Source organism: Schistocerca piceifrons, chromosome 4 (assembly GCF_021461385.2).
Source record: "Schistocerca piceifrons isolate TAMUIC-IGC-003096 chromosome 4, iqSchPice1.1, whole genome shotgun sequence".
Taxonomy (NCBI): Eukaryota; Metazoa; Arthropoda; class Insecta; order Orthoptera; family Acrididae; genus Schistocerca; species Schistocerca piceifrons.
In genome coordinates, this window is record NC_060141.1 from 401,946,711 (window position 1) to 401,969,253 (window position 22,543).

The following is a 22,543-nucleotide window of genomic DNA, read 5'->3' on the forward strand; positions in this document are numbered from 1 at the left end:
GGATAGTTGGTGGACCAGTTCCTTGCCCTCCACGCTCTCCGGACCTAACCCACTAGATCTTTATGAGTGTGGGCATTTGAAAGCTCTTGGATACGGGATTCTCCAGGGGTACATCAGTGCATCAGCGATAGCGAGGTTATGCGTATTCTTGCTAACGGGGCTCAATGCAACGGTGGTTGATGCTTGTATCCCTAGTAACGGAGGGCATTTTGAACATTTCATTGAGAAAAGTATTCCACACTGTGCTGCTATTTTCCTGTATGTTTACCATGATTAATGTGTTGAAGAATTTTATAAAATGAGGTCTAACATGGAAAGGAAGCGTTTTCAGGCCCACATCCATATAGCACATTTTTCTTCTTCTAGCGTGTCAGAAATGTTTTCTGAAAGTTTGGCAATAGTATTTTTGTTACGTCCTGTATTCACAAACATTCCTCGTGAATAACTCTATCTGTTAGTATCAAGTTCCACCGGCGCAACTTCTTTGTTGCTTACATGCGCCATGTCGAAGAATTGTGTTCACAGTGTTTTCCGGTGCCATTACCCGAACTCATTTCCGACAAGACAAAGTAAAATAGCGCGCGCTATATGACCGCCAATAACATTTTTAATGGCCTGAGCGAACTCTCATTTAATTTAACACTTGGATTCTCGCTCACCTGATAAGTTGGAGTCCTCGCAGATGCAGATTTTGAGAGTATCGCCGCATGCGACGATGGAGGTGAACGTCACAGCCGCACCGAAACACACGACGAGTGTGTACCAAGGCGACCATCCTATACAAAAAAAAGTCATAATTTTTCACCAGTTTAATGACCTAACAATATTAAGGCATTTATCACAGGTTAATCCAGTGCAGAAATCTTACATGGAACCCAAAATTTTCTATGGCATTAGGTCATGTGGTTTTTTTTATTATGAAAATGATGTAATCATTTACAGACAATGAACAAGTAAGTGACTTTTGGGACGGACATTTATAACATGTAAACAGAAAGTACGAATACAAAACTGATGCTTCACTATTGTCTTTGTAAAGGATAGGACGTCCTATATAGAGGTCATATAGGAAGAGGCGGAAACTGCACGAGAATGTACTTGAAGGAGTTAATTTTATATCAAACCCACGTATCTTCATGTCACGTTTTGGATTTATGGACCTTAATTTTAAGCGTATCGTGCTGAACAGGTTGGGATGGATTAAATTATATCAGATATAGACAGAACTAGTGCACTCACCTGTTCATTTTTCTGTGTAACCGACACTGCTGTCTGTAAGGCAGAAATTGAGATACATCCATAGAATTACGTCCATATTACCCATCGGTGTCCACAAATAGTTACTGTTGTTCTAAAAGTTCCACTGTTACTTTGGTGCAGGAAGATGTGGGCTGCTGTTGTCACTTACACTGATCTGTAGTGCTTCATATCCCTCGAATTTATTTCCAACTGTTGAAATAGCTCAAACTACTGATTATCACTGTTCAAATTATCCGCACTTCCACCTACAAGCTGTTCACTTTTGGCTTATGACTGCATCGGTTCATTATTATTACATCATTTTGTTTAATGACTCGATGCTCGGAATCAATACACTTACGGAGAACAGTTTAACCATTTGGTTCATTCACCCAGATTTAAAATATTGTGGTGATGTCTCATTTACATCTATGATAAATAACAGTGAAAATGGCGATAGGATCTTTTTGGTTTTTTACACGTAGGACTTAAAAAATCACATACAGCAGTACACATTTCGACTTCGAATTAATATGTTTAGAAGGTGTATACCAGTGGTTGTCAAACTGTGGCCCGCGGCCAGCATGCGATCGAATTAAGTATTCGTGCGGCCCGCGGTTCTCGTCCGTATTTTATAATAATATGCATCTAGCAACTAAGAGCCGAACCCAAGAACGTCAGATAACGTTAGGAGCTTCTTAAGAGTGTATATCTCCTGCTCAGCAACAAACAATAATACGTACAGAGATAGAATGTTTCAAACTGTGGTTAATTTTAATTGACGTTGGTGAATTCGGCGGTGAACTAAGTAAATTTGGTCTCTTACGTCAGGCGGAGAGGGGTAATTAGCGCGGCCACTGTCGCGTTAGAGGATTGAGACGGGAATGTTTTATTGAGTTTTTCAGTACTGACAACTCACGTGTGTGCGTGGCTCATACCTATTCGCTACTATGGTATAAATATCGACACGGAAGTAACGTGGATTCGTGAAAGCATATTAGACTGTAGTTAAGGCTGCTATAATACACTCATGCTCAGAAATTAAGGATAATGCTGATACATGGTGAAACAACGCTCTGGTGGGCGGTTTGCGGGTTTAAATTACCTCGGGGTGTGACCATGTGGTGCATTTGACCTGCGGTCGTCGCACGGTGGCGCTGGCAGCAGTCCACATATGCAGAGGTGTGTTGGTGCATGTTCGAGCACGGTGCAGCGAGTAAGTGTGCAACGTTTTCAGACCTGTTGATGGTGACTTTGTGTTGAAAATGGCCCAAAGAACACATATTGATGATTTTATGAGGGGTAGAACACTAGGGCGATTGGAGGCTGGTCAAACACAGCAGGTCGTAGCACGAGCCCTCCGTGTGCCACAAAGTGTGATCTCAGGATTATGGCAACGATTCCAGCAGACAGAAAACGTGTCCAGGCGCTACAGTACGGGACGTCCACAGTGTACAACACCACAATAAGACCGATATCTTACCATCAGTGCCCGCAGACGGCCACGGAGTATTGCAGGTAGCCTTGCTCGGGACCTTACCGCAGCCACTGGAACAGTTGTCTCCAGACACACAGCCTACAGACGGCTGAACAGACACGGTTTATTCGCCCAATGACCTGCAAGGTGCATTCCACTGACCCCTGGTCACAGGAGAGCCCGTAAAGCCTGGTGTCAAGAACACAGTACATGGTCATTGGAACAGTGGTCCCAGGCTATGTTCAAGGACGAGTCCAGGTATAGTCTGAACAGTGATTCTCGCCGGGTTTTCATCTGGCGTGAACCAGGAACCAGATACCAACCCCTTAATGTCCTTGAAAGGGACTTGTATGGAGGTCGTGGTTTGATGGTGTGGGGTGGGATTATGATTGGTGCCCGTACACCCCTGAATGTCTTTGACAGAGGAACTGTAACATGTCAGGTGTATCGGGACATCATTTTACACCAGTATGTCCGCCTTTTCAGGGTTGCAGTGGGTCCCACCTTCCTCCTGATGGATGATAATGCACGGCCCCACCGAGCTGCCACCGTGAAGGAGTGCCTTGAAACAGAAGATATCAGGCGAATGGAGTGGCCTGCCTGTTCTCCAGACCTAACCCCATCGAGCGCATCTGGGATGCTCTCTGTCGACGTATCGCTGCACGTCTTCAGACTCCTAGGGCACTCAGGAGCTCCGACAGGCACTGGTGCAAGAATGGGAGGCCATACCCCAGCAGCTGCTCGACCACCTGATCCAGAGTATGCCAAGCCGTTGTGCGGCCTGTGTACGTGTGCATGGTGATTATATCCCATACTGATGTCGGGATACATGCGCAGGAAAAAGTGGCGTTTTGTAGCACGTGTGTTTCGGGATGGTTTTCTCAACTTATCACCAATACCGTGGACTTACAGATCTGTGTCGTGTGTGTTCCCTATGTGCCTATGCTATTAGCGCCAGCTTTTTGTCGTGCCACGTTGTGTGGCACCACATTCTGCAATTATCCTTAATTTATGAGCATGAGTGTAGAACGTAGTAGGTAGAAGAAATCTGGCATTTAAATCATTTATCAAAATTTTATGATGGCGTCTCATATTCAATAATGTATTTAAATGTAAGTACATATATATTATTAGTAGAAGTCATTCAGTGCTTGATGTCAATATTCTTTGCACAGTAAGACCAAAAACGCTTCACCACGCACCCACAGTGTCACGACGGTTGGCAGCTGTATGAAACAGACACAGTCGGCAGGAAGTGTTCCGAATGGTGCCGGCCTCTAAGGATCAATTCTTTGGGGCCGGCGGCCAACTTATCGCGTCTTTGCTATGCGGGCTCATATTGTATTAATTTATGAAGATGCCAATTAATAATGAGATCGGTGTCACCTCACAATGTCAGTATTGGTCCTACAACAAAGAAAGTTCGACGACCACTCCTTATAACCCTATAAGGTTTTGCAGAGTCACAAAACTGAAATGAAACATGACTGACAGCAGTTGGCCACCCAACACAAAAGTTCGAAACTGGCCTTCGCTTCCAGATATGTAAGGAAGGAACTCTAGGGTTTTAGAGACTGAGAACAGGCTTGGATTTTTTTGTTAAGGAAATCGACCGTTCCCTTTCAGAGGAACCACCCCGACATTTGGCTGCAGCGATTTAGGAAAATCACGGGAAAACTAAATCTGGATGACCGATGGGGGATTTGAACTGCCATCCTCCAGAATGAGAGTCCAGTGTGCTAACCACTGCATCACCTATAATCGATGTCAACGTGCAATGACTAATCACAAATGGCAAGTGGCAGCACTAGCAGTGGTGGGCACATAAAGAGTGTTGGGGGACGCGGTAAACAGTGCATTCGTTGTTGTAATCCGGAAACGCGGAAACGGAGTGATTTATCTGATATCCACCAGGGCATGATCGGTGGCCTTCGGGCCAAGGATGGAACCATTTGCGAAACGGCTAAGTTTATAAGCTGTTCAAGTGCTGTTGTGGTTAAAGTATACCGTGTATGTCAAAATGGTGCTATCCAAAACCGGTGCTGCGGCAAATATGGTGCACCACGGGCTGAAGATGAGAGGGGTGGACGACGAACAGACATACAACTGCGGAGCAACTGACTGACCAAATGAACAAACGGGCCGGGCCACCAACAGTGTCTCCTCGACGACTGTTTAACGAACATTGCTCTGCATGGACTTCTGCAGCATATGCTTCATTCATGCACCCATGCTGACTGTTATTCGTCAGTGGCGAAGGCTGGAATTTAAACGTCAATACCCCAACTGGACGTCCATTTAGTGGAGAAGGTGGCCTTTTCAGATGGATCACGTTTTATGCGTGAAACGTCTGAAATCAAACACACTGCAACAATCATCAGAAAGGTCCAGACTGGAGGAAGGAGCATTATGGTCTGGGGAATGTTTTGCTGGCATTCCCTGGGTGATCCCATTCTGGAAGGAACAATGAATCAACACAAGTATGCATCTATCCTTGGAGACCATATCCATCCCTAAATGCAGTTTGTTTTCTTTTGGCATGATGGCATATACCAGCACGGCAGTGCAACGTGCAGTGTATATGCATGGTTCGAAGAACAACGGGATGAGTTTACCGTATTTCCCTAGCCACCAAATTCCCCGAATTAAAACTCGGCCGAGAGTCTGTTGAACCATCTCGCTCTGGCTGCCCTTGCCATACATCCTCAACCGAGAAACCTACCGCAGCTGGGCACTGCACTGGAGTGGCATGACCTCACATTCCTGTCGATACATCCCAGAACCTCCATCACTCTCATCCTGCTGGTGTTGCAGCGGTCGGCGCTGACAAAGGTGGTTATTCAAGCTTTTTATGGGTGGTCACATTAATGTGACTAGACAGTATAAATGTTACAACTCGCTCCAGGTCGCTGTTATCTCTTTTATCCCAGCGAGGCCTTCACGCCTTCAATAGTAATAATTTCGGCGGGATGCATGTATGTTGATGGAAAAATTTAAGTCATTCCTGAGCCACTGGATGCCTCATTGTCTTGAAAATTATGGTATATACCTTATTCTGAAGAAATAATTTTATTTAAGGAAGGATTTGAAAAAAAAAGCTATACCAATATCTTGGAGGAGATAGTACTGGCAAAAACAAGGAAAATCTCTATAAAAGAATAGCAGAAAAAAATCCTTTTAAGATTTGGACCACTGCATCCCATGATAATCATCTGTCGATTGACACTACAGGAAGAAGTTCAATGTCGTTACTTCTCTTTCACCTCTCCTTCTCAAAGAACAACAAACCAGTACGAACATGCACTGATGAGCCAGAACTTTATGACTAACTACGTAACAGCTGGTATGTCCATCTTTGGCACGGATAACAGTGACGATGCATTGTGGTATGGAAGCAATGAGGCGTTGGTAGGTCACTGGAGGGAGCTGGCACCACATCTGCACACACAAGTCACCTGATTCACGTATATTCCTGGGAGGTGGGCGATGAGCTCTGACGTCACGTTCAATCACATCCCACATGTTTTCGATTGTGTTCAGATCTGGCGAGTTGGGGGGCCACCACATCAATTGAAACTCGCCTCTGTGTTCCTCGAACCACACCGTCACACTCCTGGTTTTGTCACACGGCGAATTATTTTGTTGAAAAATGCCATTGCTGTCGGGAAACATAATCGTCATGAAGGGATGTACGTGGTCTGCGACCAGTGTACGATACTCCTTGGCCGTCATGGTGCCTTGCACGAGCTCTACTGGACTCATTGATGCCGATGTGAATGTTCCCCAGACCCTAATGGAGCCGCCACATCTTGTCTCCGTCCCACAGTAAAGGTGTCAACAAGCTGTTCCCCTGGAAGATGACGGATTCGTGCCCTTCAATAGGCATGATGAAGAAGGTATCGGAATTCATCAGAGCATGCTACACTCTACCACTGCACCAACGTCCAGTGTTGACGGTCATGTCCCCTTTTCAGTCGAATTTGTCGATGTCGTGGTATTAACATTGGCACATCCATGGGTCGTCGGTTGCAGAAGCCCATCGGTAGGAGTGTTGGGTGCACTGCGTGTTCAGACACTCTTGCACTCAGCCCAGCGTTAAAGTCTGATGTTAGTTCTGCCAAATTTCGCCGCTTGTCCTGTTTTACCAGTCTGCCCGGCTTAGGACGTCCTACATCTGTAAGGAGGTGTCGCCACCCAACACTATAACATCTGGACATGGTTTCATGTTGGATTCGTCACGTGTCGAAGACACTCACAACAACACTCTTTGAACACCCGACAAGTTGTGCAGTTTCAGAAATGCTCGTGCCGAGCAACCGGGCCTTCACAATCTGCCCTCGGTCAAATTCAGATAGATTGCGTGCCTTACCCATTCTACATACGGACAGCATGTTCACTGATGCTTCATGCACTGTGCGTGTGTATGACTAGCAGTCATTCCTCGTCAGGTGACGCTGTTATCGCCTCGAAGGGTTTATATCGATAGCAGGTCAGTGGTCATAATGTTCTGGCTGATCTGTGTGTCTTGCTGCCCTGGGAGTTGGTTACATGCATGGGAATCACGATCCTCTAACGTGTGAACGTTGTCGATGTTCGTGGAAGATACAAATAACATTTGAAGAAATGTCCCCGCAGCTGGTAATCTGAAGGACTAAGTTCTGGTGAAAGGGAAGGCCATGTTATTGGATCTCCTCGACCATTAAATGTTTGTATTTGGTATTGTCATAGTAGGTGTAGGAGATAAGAGTGGAGTCCTGTCAGCATAAATCACATTCACAGTCTTTCTAGGTGGGTAACGCTCTCCAATAACCCAGGTAATTTCCATGGAAAAGAGTATGACCCTATGCTTCAGTCACATTTCTTGCTCACTTACTGGCACTAAAGTGAACCTGATGCCTCGATTACATCATCGCTCGTTACCAAATATTTGTCGAGGACTAAAAGGCTGTAACTACAATTACAAAACACACACTTCTTTTATTAATGTTACGTAAGTTCTTGTATGATAGTCGTCGTACGCCTGGGCAGAAAGAGCTGACACACTTAGTGTAGAAACAATAACTTAGAAGTGTCCAGCTAACTTCTATGAGAACATCACCTCAACCCCCCAGACATCTCATTCCCATAATATGTCTCGATTTCATCACTTCCACGAAATAATTTAACATATATATCTTCCAGCCAATCAGATTCGAGAATAAATTGTAGCTATTCTGCCCCTGGTATGTCGTAAATAAATGGATCGAGCCCCGGATTTCACCATTAGATCAGCATCATCAAACAATGATGTAACAGGTAGTGACTCTCGGTATATTCCCATCCATACTCTGTCCTCGCGATATCGCTGGAAAAAATCCACAGTTCAGTGGATGGTGCGTATGTTGGAGTTAAGTAAAGCAAAGAACTTGGTCTACCAGATTGTTGTCGATGACGGATGAGCAAACTGCCGAGGTCGGAGCTGTGTAACAGTAGTTTCTGCGATATTTTCAGCAATTTTACGTATTTCCCATCAATTTCACAGTTTTATCAGTTTTTTCCCTAATTTTATAGCATTTTACCCAATTACTCTAGTTCAAAACCACAGCTCTCGTGATGCTATTTCCGTATCATTGCTAAACGACAACCTCCATTGCTTTGCAAGTGCTACATACATGTGTACATACCGTGAACTCTGTTAGGCACCTGGATGACATGATGCAAATACTGTTTCGCAGTGTGGGCAGTAGCCAGTGGCAGAGAGGAGATGCAAAAACTACGTTCCTAAACCGAAACACTTTATAAATTCACCATCTCCCCCATATATGGATGGGATCCATAAAATATTCTCACTTTCTGGAGGTCTCCAGCGCCCACTGTTCACGTCCGATTATTGTTCGGAAATTATGCTATTCTTGCATCAGTCCTCTAAAATGATGGTCAAATACGGAAAATGCATGAAACAACGACATCTTATGAGAAAATAGACAAATGCCTAGCAGCGGTGTTTGACATGGGAAATTACACGCCATACTGCATTAACCCCATGAGCAGAACACAGTCTCTTCAACACATGTGTCATGCACATGTATACAGAGGGATTGCAGTACCTCACAAAACGTCCGCCCCGACGGCTGAATGGTCAGCGTGACGGACTGCCGTCCTAAGGGGCCCGGATTCGATTCCCGGCTGGGTCAGGCCAATTACGCCGGCCAATGACGCCAAACGCTCATTTCCATTTACCTCACAAACCCCAATCACTGACTTAGAATCACTGTAGTTATGAAACTGAGGACTCGATTGATGTCCAAGATATGGCAGGGGAATGGAGTACTTTGCATACTTCTACACTCGTCTAGAAATGATGTCGAAATAGGCTTTTCATCGGTTTGGTGGGCATGATTCATCACACATGCGCTGGAAGTCGTCAGCTGAGTGTGGTATGGGGAGGTTTGGTGTTAACGATTGCAGGTAGATAGTGCTCTAACTCAAACCCAGAACATGTCGTTGTATACGAGTTGAACATAGGTTATATCACACAGCTGTACAGTCCGAGAGAACAACGGAAAAAGTGGCTAACTGTCCTATAAATGACCAGCCACAACACCTCTCTCTCTCTCTCTCTCTCTCCAATATGCGTCATCATTCTACCATTAAACCATATCTCGTTAAAACCTCTTTCAAACAATTATTTCATCTAGTTTCTATCATCCTTTAACGAGATCCATATCAATTTAGAAGCAAATGGTTCTCTTAGCTAGGAAAGCATCCAAGACAGCGGTCAACTTGCATGTTTTCCTATTACTTCAGTAGACATACAGCAGAATGTTGTTAAAAACCATGCAGCAGCTGTTCTGTAAGGTATTTGTTAGCTGACACCGCAAGGTTGTGATTGCTAGAGAATAGTTTCGTTTTCCTGATCTGCAGTGCATCCATGTCGCCTTTTACTCACATTCCTCTTGCTGCTTACACTCGTTCCCATACACAAGAATTTTCCTGCACTAAGCAGACACGTAATTACTCCTTATTCCTCATCAATTTTCTCACATTTTGGGTATTTTCCCTCGGTTTATAAGTATTTTCCGTCAATTTTTGTAATTTTACCGATTATATGTCACTTCTGCACCTGACCTCACTTCTCGTCGTGTATTCTAATATTTCGTGTAAATATAGAATAACTGGCAACACGTAACGCAACACTGCAATTTCTCTCTCTCTCTCTCTCTATCTCTCTCTCTCTCTCTCTCTCTCTCTCTCTCTGTGTGTGTGTGTGTGTGTGTGTGTGTGTGTGTGTGTATGTGTGTGTGTGTTGATTTCCCGCGTAGATCACAAAGGCACAACGTAGATTCGATGCGAATGTGAGAATACTTTTGGCAATGATATAGAAATTGAGAACCATGTTGCAATGTCGATAGCTAATAGGAAAGGAATACTATCAGAATCACAACGGGAGGTCTTAGAAAAGCAGGAAAAACATTGTTGCTAGGTTTCTTTTTCCGAAACAGAAACAGGCAACAGTGGAAAAGCAATACTATTTTAACAAATACTTGCACATTACATGATGAAGGCGTGGAGAACACGAAGTTGCGCGTGGTCAGATCGTGTATGGGCGGAGTCTGAATCGATAAGAGCGAAACATGAATGCTATAGGCCAGAAGGAAAGTAGTTTCCACCTCCAATACGCTTCTCAAGCCTCATTGGGCCAAGAAACGACGCAAGTCATACCACAATCAGCATTGGCCACTACGACTTGTTGCAGGAGATGAACACAAGGCACAGTTGTGGCAACCAAAAAGATATACAGGACGGTCTCATCAGAGAGAAGGAGAGAGGTCTCTTCAGACCGGGCCGTGCGTAGAAGGGAGAGAGGTCTCTTCAGACCAGGGCCGTGTGTAGGCGGAACACATCCTGTTCTGTCGGCCTAGAAGAGCTTTTTAATGAACACTTGCGTTCACAGGGTTCGAAAATCTCGTAACATCTCCAGAGTGGAGATTACAGATTTCGACTCGAGTTAGTTACGTTCTGCGGAACAACTAAAGAGGTCAGAGGTGTACACTTCGCTAAGCCAGAGCGGGTGGACGTTGTCAGTAGTTTGGGTATTCAATAAAACGCACAAATCTAAGGGCTGTCAATTCGACTAAATACCTAGAAATTACAATTACGAGTAACTTAAATTGGAAATATCACGTAGATAATATTGTGGGGAAGGCGAAACAAAGACTGCGCTTTGCTGGTAGAACACTTAGAAGATGCGACAAAGCCACTACAAAGATTACATTACACTTGTCCGTCCTCTGCTGGAATACTGCTGCGCGGTGTGGGATCCTTACCAGATAGGATTGACGGAGGACATCGAAAACGTGCAAAGAAGGGCAGCCCGTTTCGTGTTATCGCGCAACAGGGGTGAGAGTGTCACTGATATGATACACGAGTTGGGATGGCAGTCACTGAAACAAAGGCGTTTTCTTTGCGGCGAGATCTATTTACGAAATTTCAATCACTAACTTTCTCTTCCGAGTGCGAAAATATTTTGTTGACACCCACCTACTTAGGGAGAAATGATCTTCATAATAAAATAAGAGAAATCAGAGCTCGAACGGAATGATTTAGGTGTTTCTTTTTCCCACGTGCCATTCGAGAGTGGAATGGTAGAGAAGTAGTATGAAAATGGTTCGATGAACCCTCTGCCAGGCACTTAAGTGTGAATTGCAGAGTAACCATGTAGATGTGTGGATGTAGTTTAGCTAGCGAAAAACACAGTTTTTCGCCTCACGAAAACTCATGGCAGTTTCCGACTGCTGATACAGTCAAGGCCAGAACGGTATTAAGATTAACAGGTACGTACAGCGTCGACGCGCCGCCGTCATCATACGCCCCTGCCAACCATAGCAGCCGCCGATAAATAGCGCGTTTGCGCAGGTGCTCAGTAAGGGAGTCATAAGCCTGTGTGTGCACTTCAGTTCTATTGGAGATTGGAGTTGTGTTACGTATTTTCTTCTCATTCTCTCATGTTCATTCTAGCCACATATTGTGTTCATAGGGCTTAAAAGTCGAGAAAGGTATCGGTAAATATAAGTTATTGTCTAGCTAAAATAGCATAGACAACAGGGTATCTAGAAGTGTTGTGAGCGTAATATTTTGGAGGGTAAATTGTTTTGTGATCATTCTATTGTACGTTACGCTAGGGGTTCTTTTCTCATGTAGGAACGCTTTTGAAAGATTGTTATGTGTTTATGTTTATCACGATTAATTTGGTTTAGTTTCCTTATTATAGAAGATTTTCCGACGTCACCAGATACACACTTGAACCCAATGTGCATGGTGATCTGTAATAAAAATATTTAGTACAGGTAATAGTTGTTTGAGTGTTCTAGAGTAGAGGATACCCCTTCCTCATTGCAATACTTTAGGGCATGTATGACGGCTGTTATTCTGAAGTCTAATAGTGACTCCATCCGGGGCCTCCTTACCTTGCAGGGCGTGGGCTCACAGGCACATTAGTTCTGTCAGATACCTCCGTGCGTGGCAAGTGGTAAGGACAGATCATGACGACCGGGGGAGTACATTAGAATCTCATGAGCAGGATAGCTACAGTCTATTCTCAATTCTGATTGACTGGAAGACATATATGTTAGATCATTTCGTGGAAGTGACGAAATCGAGACATCTCATGTGGATGAGATGTCTGGGAGGTTGAGGTGATGTTCTCATAGAAGTTAGCTGGACACTTCTAAGTTACTCTTTCTACGTTAAATGTGCCAGTTCTTCTTGCTCGGGCACATGACACATCATGCAAGAACGTATGTAAATGTAACACAAATATAAGACGTGCGTGCTTTTTAATTGTAGTTAAGCCTTTTAGCCCTCAACAAATACGTGATAATCACGATGTGGCGGGAGGGTCTTACTAATGGGAAACTATGGTACACCATGCGAAATGAAACCCAGCTGGAGTGAGTGTGGACACACCATAATTTTTCGAATGCTATAGTCTTGTATATGACAGTCAAGCTGCTAATCAGGAATGTTATACTGTTTGAATGTAATGTTACTGTGGTTCAGTGTTCTCACATATCACCAAAGATATGGGAAGTGATCAGACTACTATTCCTGTAAAAATTTACGCATGTCTAGCCATAACGGGAGGATAGGTTTGACGTGGAAAATTCTGGTTTCAACGCATTGACGAGTATATCCGACCACAAGAGGTGATAGATTCATTTGGTAAACACCTGCACATTATACCAATGCAAGGGTTCAACTAGATCTGCTATAGTATACAAACAGGGCAGGTAATACGGCTGTAACATCATGAATACGCAGAACGTTTCTCATCGGCTCCCTTAAGCAGACCATCACCTATTTTTTGACGCATTATCGACTGCTATGTTCATTACAATACACCAGGACATGGCTGTGATGTCTTTCCAAATCTTTCATCAATGCGGTGCTATTGATTATCACATAGTGCAAGATGGCTGTGCTTTACAACACACATTTGGCGGGACGCAGCACCCTCCGGAAGTGCTGACTGAAAGTACCTACAGTCTGTTCTCGAATCTAGTTGACTGGAAAAGTTAACATCCAGTAATTTCCTAGAACTGAGGAGAATCTAGACACCTAGCCAGTGGGAATATGGGCGTATCATAATTTTTTCAGGCGCTATACAAACATAAATGATAATCACACTGCTTGTCTTAAAAGTTTGTGTGTTGGAGAATCAGTTACTGTGGTCAGTGTTCCAACAACTGAAAAGAAATGGATGTAGGTGGGACTATGTCTTGTCCTAAGGGGGTATAGATTTGATCTGGAAAATTGTGATTTCAGTACATCTATAGTCGTAAGGGGTATGCAAGGTTTTATGTGAAAAATTATGTCCAGCCATAAGGAGGAATAGATTTACATGGGAAACTGATGTCTGCCCAGCTACAGTCCTCAGGAGGAGGTATTTCAGATACTTCGCTTCCTGTCAAATGTCACCTGATTAGTGCTGCAATCGTAATATTTAATTGTAATTAAACTGATAAATACATCGCTGGTTTCTTAGGATGACTCCACTTGACCAGAACGAATGGAAATTTTCAGTTTAAGGCGTGAGCCGCCACTGAGCCTTCTAAACCAATCAGGCAGGGTATGAGGTGCAGCTCACCTAACCACGTCGCCCTATGGGTGAGTGAATAGCGAACTAATACTCAGTTATGTGTTGGGCAGCATTTGCGATCCGGTGTGTTGCGAGTATTCTCCGATTTTTACATGGAAATTAGAGAAGATACAACATGGTGTGTGTTTGTGGTGGACGATTATCCCCCCACGTAAATTGGTCGGTTGATGGCAGTGCGGTCATGGCGGCACTTTCTCCGACCTCTGGGCGGTGTAACGGCCGGTGTGTGGATGCTAAGAGAAAGTGTGCAGCTACCGGCTTGGCCAACGAGCGGTGGTGCCCGACGGAAGTTTCCTCGATCTCCGACATCTAACTGTGACAGCTACTATGGAATTTATTGGGTTGAGTGTATATGTTTACAAAGTGCCCTGCCCATGTGATGATGGCTGCTGCATGTGGTGTTGAGTGCTCCTCAATACATCTCAGTGGACTCTGTCTCATAGTGGAAAGTGGAGTGATATTTGTTTAAACAAAAGTGGGTTTGTTGTTATTACTGTCCTGTCACTTGGCAGATTCTATCCCCTCCTTCTTCTTGCTGGTGTTGTAGAGAAAACCAATTTGGGAATTATATAGTGCTTTAAAAATATACTAGCAGACCTGTAAGCGATTGGGGATTACACAACCATGATAGCATAAATTCCGGTAGAAATTTGAAATCAGAATTATCACTTTATACAGCACAGCAAAGTCAAAAGCACTACTTCCAATCACGATGTCAAATTCCCGATTGATCAATTTCTTGTTTCCGATATTGGTATTGCGAGCACACTCCTGTCAAACCCCTGCTGTGTCTCCCAAAAATTGCTTAAGCTCATAGCACAGTTGAGCTGAAACTTGAAATTCTCACTACCATTTTCAGCTACTTCCAACATAATGAATTTACCGCCAAATGATCTGACTGTACCAGTATCCACCAATAGGAGACAAGGAAAATCTAGAAGGAGCGGGGGAAGTAGGGCTTGGAAACCAGGCAGCTGTGGGATCGAATCGTGGATAGCCCTAGAATTTCCCGCCGGATATGCCAGTTCTAGTGTCCACCAACAGGAAGCAAGGAAAAACTGTCCCACACAGAGGGAATCGATTTATTTAATTAGTCAATCAATCTGAGTGAGTGAGGGGTAGCACAAATGGACTATCTCCGATACATCCACAGCCCAGTGGCTTGAGAACAGCCAGAGATTTACTTGGTATCCGCTACTTTGTTCAGGACAGGACAGAAGAGGGGTTTGTGTGACTTCCAGCGAACGTAACAGGTGCTTGCTGGTCAGGAGGTAACCTCGTGAAAGAGAGAGAGAGAGACGGAGGGAGGGAGAGGGGGGAGGGAGAGGGGGAGAGAGAGAGAGAGAGAGAGAGAGAGAGAGAGTGAGAGAGAGAGTGAGAGAGAGAGAGAGAGAGAGAGAGAGAAAGGAAGAGAGAGGGAGGGAGAGAGCATGTGTTTCGACACGAATTTCTCCAAAGAGTTGCTGCCAGCGGATGCTTTGCCTGGTGGGAAGTTACTGAATGGGTGAGGGGTCTATGGGAAGAGTGGGCTGTAAGAAGGAGGGGTGGGGTAGTTGCTTTTCTCAGTATCCTCTGATGGTGCTATTGTGAATTAACTCAGTGAGTATCTGCACAGCAGGACGAGCACATAGAGCAACTGCTTCCACTGACATGGTGTGGGATGTGTGTGTTTCGTACAGAACAGGAAGTGAGCCTGGTATCAAATTTCAGACGAGGCCAGCATCTGGTATCACGCATTCATCCCCATGTGACCAGCATCTCCCACTTCTTTTCTATGTATTTTACAAAACCTGCATCTTCCAAAATTAAATGAACATCAGAAAATGGTGAGCTTTTCTCACCAAATATCGAGATCCAACCTCTGTAAATTGGTATACAAATTGATTTTTATAAATAGACAATATATTATTATACTCTCTGCAATGTAATTGAATTTCCTGTCGTGGGATAACTTTATGCCGCCATCTCAGCACAGACTGAGCCATTTTTCCCGCCAATTTTTTCTTGCAGGGGTGGGGAGGGGTAGGGGAATGGGACACTCTCTGGTGGTGGCCACTTGTGGTGCAATGAAGTACATTGGAGGCCTTCAGTATCCGTCCCTAATCGATAGACTGATTGTTACTACCAAATCTGGCTTCCCTTGACTTTTTATGGGGTTTTTTGAAAACAGAAGTGCACAGAAGAAGGACTTTTATGTCGCGTCTTTGGCTGGCTTGAAGCTGCTCGCCATCTGTTCCTGTCTTGAACTAATACTGATACCTCTACATAACTGTATCTTCTACAATCTGCTTTGAATTTTCCCATCTTCCTCTGGCCCTACTGTTTTTCCCTTTTCTGGTCATTCGAATGTCTAGTTCATTGTTCATGGATGCCACAGCAGACGTCTTACAACCTACCTCTTATTCTGATAAGGGTTGTCCATAGATTTCTTTCTTAATATTTTCTGATAGCACTTCATTTCCTTAGAATCTGTTCACTTAAATTTTATGATCCTTCTTAAGCGAAGGTGGACAGTTGAGATAAACTTCTGGGTTCAATCACGGACACTGCTTCCTCCATGAGGAAATGTAGAAATGCTTTAAGACTTGTTTAACGCTATAAGTTCTCTAAACAGTAAAAGAAGACATTGCAGTTTATGGTGGACTGTTTTGTATAGCTGTTGTTGTACAGCGTTAATGAAGGTTAAAACTGTATTACGAAATATACAGCTGTAACAGTATTTTCTTTTATTAATGACGATTGATTTCGGTCAAGATCAGACCATCATCGGATCCGAAAACATCTCAGCTAAGCATTTACAAAAATCAGTCCAGGACATGGTAACAAGCACACACAAACGTCTCTGAGGTTCGCAGAACATATATGTGACGCACATACAGCTTAATATTTATACTGGAACGGTCTACAACTGGTATTCTAGTTCCGTAAATAGTAGAGATATTTTTTGGGCCCGATAATGGTCTGATCTTGGACTAAAATTTATCGTCTTTAATAAAAAAATATTGTTACGTTTTTTATTTTTATTTATTTATTTATTTATTTATTTTTGCTGTTGGGGTGTGAAGTGTAGATTACCCCCACACCCACCCCCGCCGATGGTGCAACCCGGGGAAACGCTGCGTCATGGCTCAGCGGCGAAGAATCTACACAAAAACGGTGACCGAACGCACGACTGCCTCCCCGTCCAAGTAAAGGCGAACAAGAAGCAGGAGAGCCCGCCCCGGCGGGAACAAGCGGGACATAAGATATTATGTATATGCCATCTCAGTATAGAAGGATATACCAAGACGAAAGAAGAAACCTTGGAAAAAATCTTAGTAAGGGAAGGAGTAAATGTGTTTTTACAATAAATCCATCTGACAGGGGTGAACGCCGGCAAAGCAGCAAGAGTAGATGGAATACTACCAGAATTCCTTAAAAATCTAGGACCAGTAGGAAGAAACTGGCTAGCAAAACTCTTCCCTGAGTGCATCAAGCAGAACAAAATACCTAGTATATGGAAGGAAGCCAAGGTAGTCGCTGTTCTGAAGCCAGGGAAGACTGGGGACAATCCCAAACATTTTAGACCAATTTCTCTTTTATGCACTGTGTATAAATTATTTGAGAGAATTCTGATGACAGACTCTTCCCATATACAGAACCCTCCCTACCAGTGCAGCAAGCAGGTTTTAGGCCTAAAAGAAATTGCTGTGATCAAGACCTTGCCCTCACAACCTTTATCGAAAAGGGCTATCAGGATAAGAAGAAAACTGGCGTTGTCCTGTTTGATCTAACCACAGCATACGATACAGTGTGGAGGGATGGCCTACTATATAAACTGATAGAAAAAACTCAGAGCAGCCAGACCTATTAACTTACGAAGAACATTTTAACTGTAAGAGAAATTAGATTAACTCTTAATGGCAAAACCAGCAGATGCATAGCACTCAACAACGGACTCCCACAAGGCTCGGTAGTGGGCCCCTTATTGTTTAACTTGTACACTGCAGATATCCCAGAAACAACGTCCCGTAAATTTATATATGCGTACGATATGGCAGTAACTTATCAAAGCAAATCTTTTGAAAAAATAGAGCAGAAACTGAATGAAGACCTAAATCTGTTGCACCTATACTACACCAAATGGCATCTACAACCGAATCCAAACAAGACAGTAAGAGTAAACACGCATCTCAGTAACGGAGAAGCCAAGAGAAAGATGAACATCTGCATGAATAACCTGGCCATTGAACATGAAGATAATCCTCGGTACCTTGGAGTAAAGCTCAACCAATCCCTAACGTATAGAGTCCATCTAGAAGATACAAAACAAAAACTGAAATGTAGAAATGCCATTCTTGCCAAACCAACCGGAACCACATGAGGATGTGATGCAAATACTTTGAGAACTTCAACCTCGGCACTGGTATACAGCGCGGCCGAGTACTGTGCACCTGTCTGAGCCAGAAGTATGCATACATAAAAAATCGACATCCAGCTAAGAGAAACAATAAGAATAATATCAGAAGCACTTAGACCTACACCTTTAGATTGGCTACCCGTACTGTCTAACATAGCACCACCTGAAACCAGAAGAAATCAGCTACTATCAAGAGAATATAGCAAACTACTGGCAAACCCAAACCTTCCCATACACCAGGAGCTGATACCAAAAAAACGCTTGATATCGATAGGTGACGTCTATGGCAAACATGTACAGAGGTGTTTCCCTTCGATCCAGAAAATGAATGGAAAAGTTTATGGAGTAGAAACACAGTAAAGAACAGAAAACTGGTTACTGACCCAAGCATACCAATAGAGGGCCTTGAGCTTTCCAGAAGAGTGTGGACTACGCTGAACCGTGTGAAGACGGGTGTTGGAAGATGCAGGGAGATGATGACAACATGGGGCCTCGTGAACGATCTTCAGTGCGAATGTGGACTCAACCAATCAATGACTCACTTGATCGAGTGTACTGTGCATGGTTTTAATGGTGAACTGGAGAGTATACATAACCTCACGGACAATGCCATTGAATAGCTTAAAAAATAAGTCATATTGTATAAAATTTTGTATTATGTAATTAAGTAATGCTAAATGTGTCATTTTAATGCTGCACTGTCCTAATTTAATATGTCGCCTTGTAAATGCCGATCGAGTAAATAAATAACTGTTAAAGTTGTGTGTTTCATAAAGCAGCTTTTAACCTTTATGGTGTACATTTAGAACCTTTGTTGTGATTTGTTTAAATTCGATTGTGAAATGTTGTAAATTTATTGTGTGTTGCCCTAAATCTTCTCCGTGGAAAGAAAAAGTGGACCTTTTAACGTAGCAGGGTATTTATTGCCATTAGAAGTCCTTGTCACAACGAAGGCTTATAATGGTGCTTGGGCAGTTCAGACGTAGACTTTAGCTTGGGGCAAGTTATCAGCTGGATTTGAACTTATTTGAGGCAGTTAATACGCAAAAACACATTAACTTTTTACTCACCTGGCAACATGTATTCACATCTAGAGATGAGGAAAGCACTGAAGGTCAGGCCGGTCTCAGCAAGCACGAGTATCAGCAATCGTCTGCCGCAGGCTTTGTGACCTGAAAGACACATGTTTTGTCTGTCAGTTACTGTAGTAACAGTTCAAGGCCGAGGGCGCAAACATGGGAAGATGTTTTCATACGGAGGTTACTGTTTTGACTATTTTCCCAAAATTCAACGCCTTATGTCACCTGGTATTTTATGAGCGAGAATCCGATATGCTCAAGATATATGTTCTATGACATTATCAGAATGAAAACTCGAAACTACGTAGAATAACTGAAATTAATTATAAAACAGTTCAGATTTCAAGGCCCGTTTATTAAAAGGTGACCGGTTTCGATTATCACATGATCATCTTCAGACCTTCAACCATATTAATGGACAATGGGTGCGCATGGAGCATAAACCGCTGAATGACGATACGGTAGTCAACTGCCTGCTCCATGCGCACACATTGTCCATGAATATAGCTGAAGGTCATAAGATGATCATGTGATGATCGAAAGCGGTCACCTTTTAATAAACGTGACTCGCCATGTAGTCTTTTTTTATAATTAATTTCAAATACTACATTATGGTCGCTGATTTTCTCCAGCAACGAATTCAAAAATAATTAACGTGTAATAAGAAACAAACAAATGGGCCGATATGTTTAGATGGGGTTAAAAGTTAAAGTGTGAAATGATGTTACTTTCCATATGAGGATAGAACAGGGACATCTGAAATCTGGCACGAATTTATTATTCTCTAAGGGAAATCTTAATACAGCGTGCTTGTGTGACCATTTCTATATTGATCCAGCATTTGGAGCCATTATGAAGTGGGCATGATAGCAAGCGAATCCAGGACGCCCTGCTAGAATCTTAACAGGTGGACACAGTACATACGAAAGTGTAACAGAGGGGATCGGATAACTTAAACGGGAATGTCTGGAAGAACACTGACTTTCTTCTCGCCAATTTAAACCACTGGCTTTCGGGAAGAACAGTGTATAGTCCTACTGCCACCATCGTAAAGACAGTCACTTTCCCCACTCTCAATATGGGAATGAAATACGATAAAGAATCATTAATGCTGTACACTCACCCCGCACTGTTCAGTGGCTTTGGGAGCATATACTGCCGGTCTGTGTGGCCGTGCGGTTCTAGGCGCTTCAGTCTGCAACCGCGTGACCGCTACGGTCGCAGGTTCAAATCCTGCCTCGGGCATGGATGTGTGTGATGTCCTTAAGTTAGTTAGGTTTAAGTAGTTCTAAGTTCTAGGGGACTGATGACCACAGATGTTAAGTCCCATAGTGCTCAGAGCCATTTGAACCATTTGAACCCAGCATATACTGTATTATGTAGAAGTATAGAGAGAAGACATCTGAGAATTGCAGAATGAGCTTTTCACTCTGCAGCGGAGTGTGCGTTGGATGAAACTCCTTGGCAGACTAAAACTGTGTGCCGGAGCGGGACTCGAACCCGGCACATTTGCCTTATGAGGAATAACACTGTAGATCCTAAGTTACCCAGTCACAACTCAGAGCCCCTTCTCACGGGAGATAAGGTACTGGCGGAAGTGGTGCTGTGAGGAGCCGTCGCGAGCCGTGCTTGGGTAGCTCAGTGAGCGGTGCACTTGACTGTATATGCGAAAGATTCCTGGCTTGAGTCCCCGTCAGGCACATATTTTTTATCTGTCAGGATCTTTCATACCAGCGCAGACTCCGCTGCAGAATGAAAATCTCATTCTGGACACATGAGATTGTCAACTTGTTCCACTAACATCAGAGTATTTCTGTCAAAAATATTGAGATGGGTGGCTGTTCAAATTGGGCTGACATCAAAGTCAAGGATGAACAGCAGGTGAAACATGGATCCCTCTTAGTTCATTGATTATGATCAAGGCCGGTTCTAGAACATTTTTTCACACAACCACTTTATCATTTGGTGTCATCTCCCCCTCCCCTTTTCCCTCGAACAGTTTCACCTATGTCAGCTCTATAGTAAATGTGGTACTTCCCACGTATGAATCTTACGGTTGTGGCGCTTCTGGCGATCCCACCAGTTTGGTGCCCCGAGCAGCGACTTGTGTCACTTGGACCTTAAGCCGACCGTGACTGTGGCAACAACTTATGACCACAAGTGCGTCATCCATAAGTTTCAGGAAAAGACCGTCTAGGGAGACGGCTCGAGCAGATAACCGATATCTGGCGCTGCACAAGGAAGGAATAGAACAGCGGTCACCTCTTGCTGTAGTTTTCAAGAGCGCTTTACATGCTCAGATGTTTGCGCCGATTTCTCTGTTCAGACAGTGATCGCACAGACAAATCGTTGTTTGTGAATGAATAGCCGACAGAAAAATTTGTCTGTGTTACCACCTGTGTTCGGTATGTGCACTTGAAATGATGGAGACCAGATGAAGTGCTTCATATAAGGCACGACATATTTTCGGGATGTTGTGGCTCAACGACGAATGCGATATAACAGCATAAAATTTCAGATCAGCATAGCTACTGCCAATTGCCAATATCTCAGCGTCAAGTCTCTTATAAGCACTTACCGATATTCTTATTCCAGTGTCATTTCTTCTTACTTACGATGTAAGAAACAGCAACAACATAAGTTCCACTTCGCCCTAGGTAGTTAAAACAGCCCTCTTTTTCAGCTTTTAACCCTTTCAAAAGATCAGCGCGAAAGCGTGAAGCATTTTAGAAGTCAGTCTTTTGCTGATCTTCTCCATACTGATATTATTTTCTTTATAACTTCCGAAGTAAAAGTACTAGGCAGAGTAATTAACTTATAAGCAAATTTACTTAATTTGGCCATAGCCGGAAAATACTCTGCACTTTTGGACTACTTACTCAGGACTGGGCAAAAACTGCATTGCGGTAGGTAGGTCTAAATGCGAACTAAATACTGCAGACCAGATATGCAGAAGGTCGTTGCGAACATGGACTGCTCGGATAAACCTGACCGTTTAAAACCGATACCGGTATTTTAGTTCCGAATAGCGGATACTTTTCGGTATTTGTCTGGTCTCGTTGTTTTAGTGCAACCGTCTACCTTTCACAACTGCGTTCAATAGCTCTTGGAAAGACAGTTACAGTTGTATAGCGTTCGTTAGTTTTTACATTGAAACTTTCGCAAAAGAGTCCGAGAAACGCCCTAAAATTGGAAAGCAATGTGACCAGAGT

General features: G+C 43.6%; 1 protein-coding gene across 1 annotated transcript in view; it reads right to left on the reverse strand.

Annotated features, from left to right (window-relative positions):
• The window catches only part of LOC124796324 (peptidoglycan recognition protein 1-like), a 44,626-nt gene extending 23,150 nt beyond the window's left edge, over positions 1-21,476 (reverse strand). The window contains exons 1-3 of the mRNA XM_047260453.1: positions 21,386-21,476; positions 19,323-19,424; positions 660-776 (exon numbers count right to left, since the gene is read on the reverse strand). Of these exons, the coding sequence (XP_047116409.1) occupies positions 660-776; positions 19,323-19,332 (127 nt within the window). The 5' untranslated portion in view covers positions 19,333-19,424; positions 21,386-21,476. The remainder of the gene's footprint in view (positions 1-659; positions 777-19,322; positions 19,425-21,385) is intronic.
• Between the last annotated feature and the right edge of the window lie 1,067 nt (positions 21,477-22,543).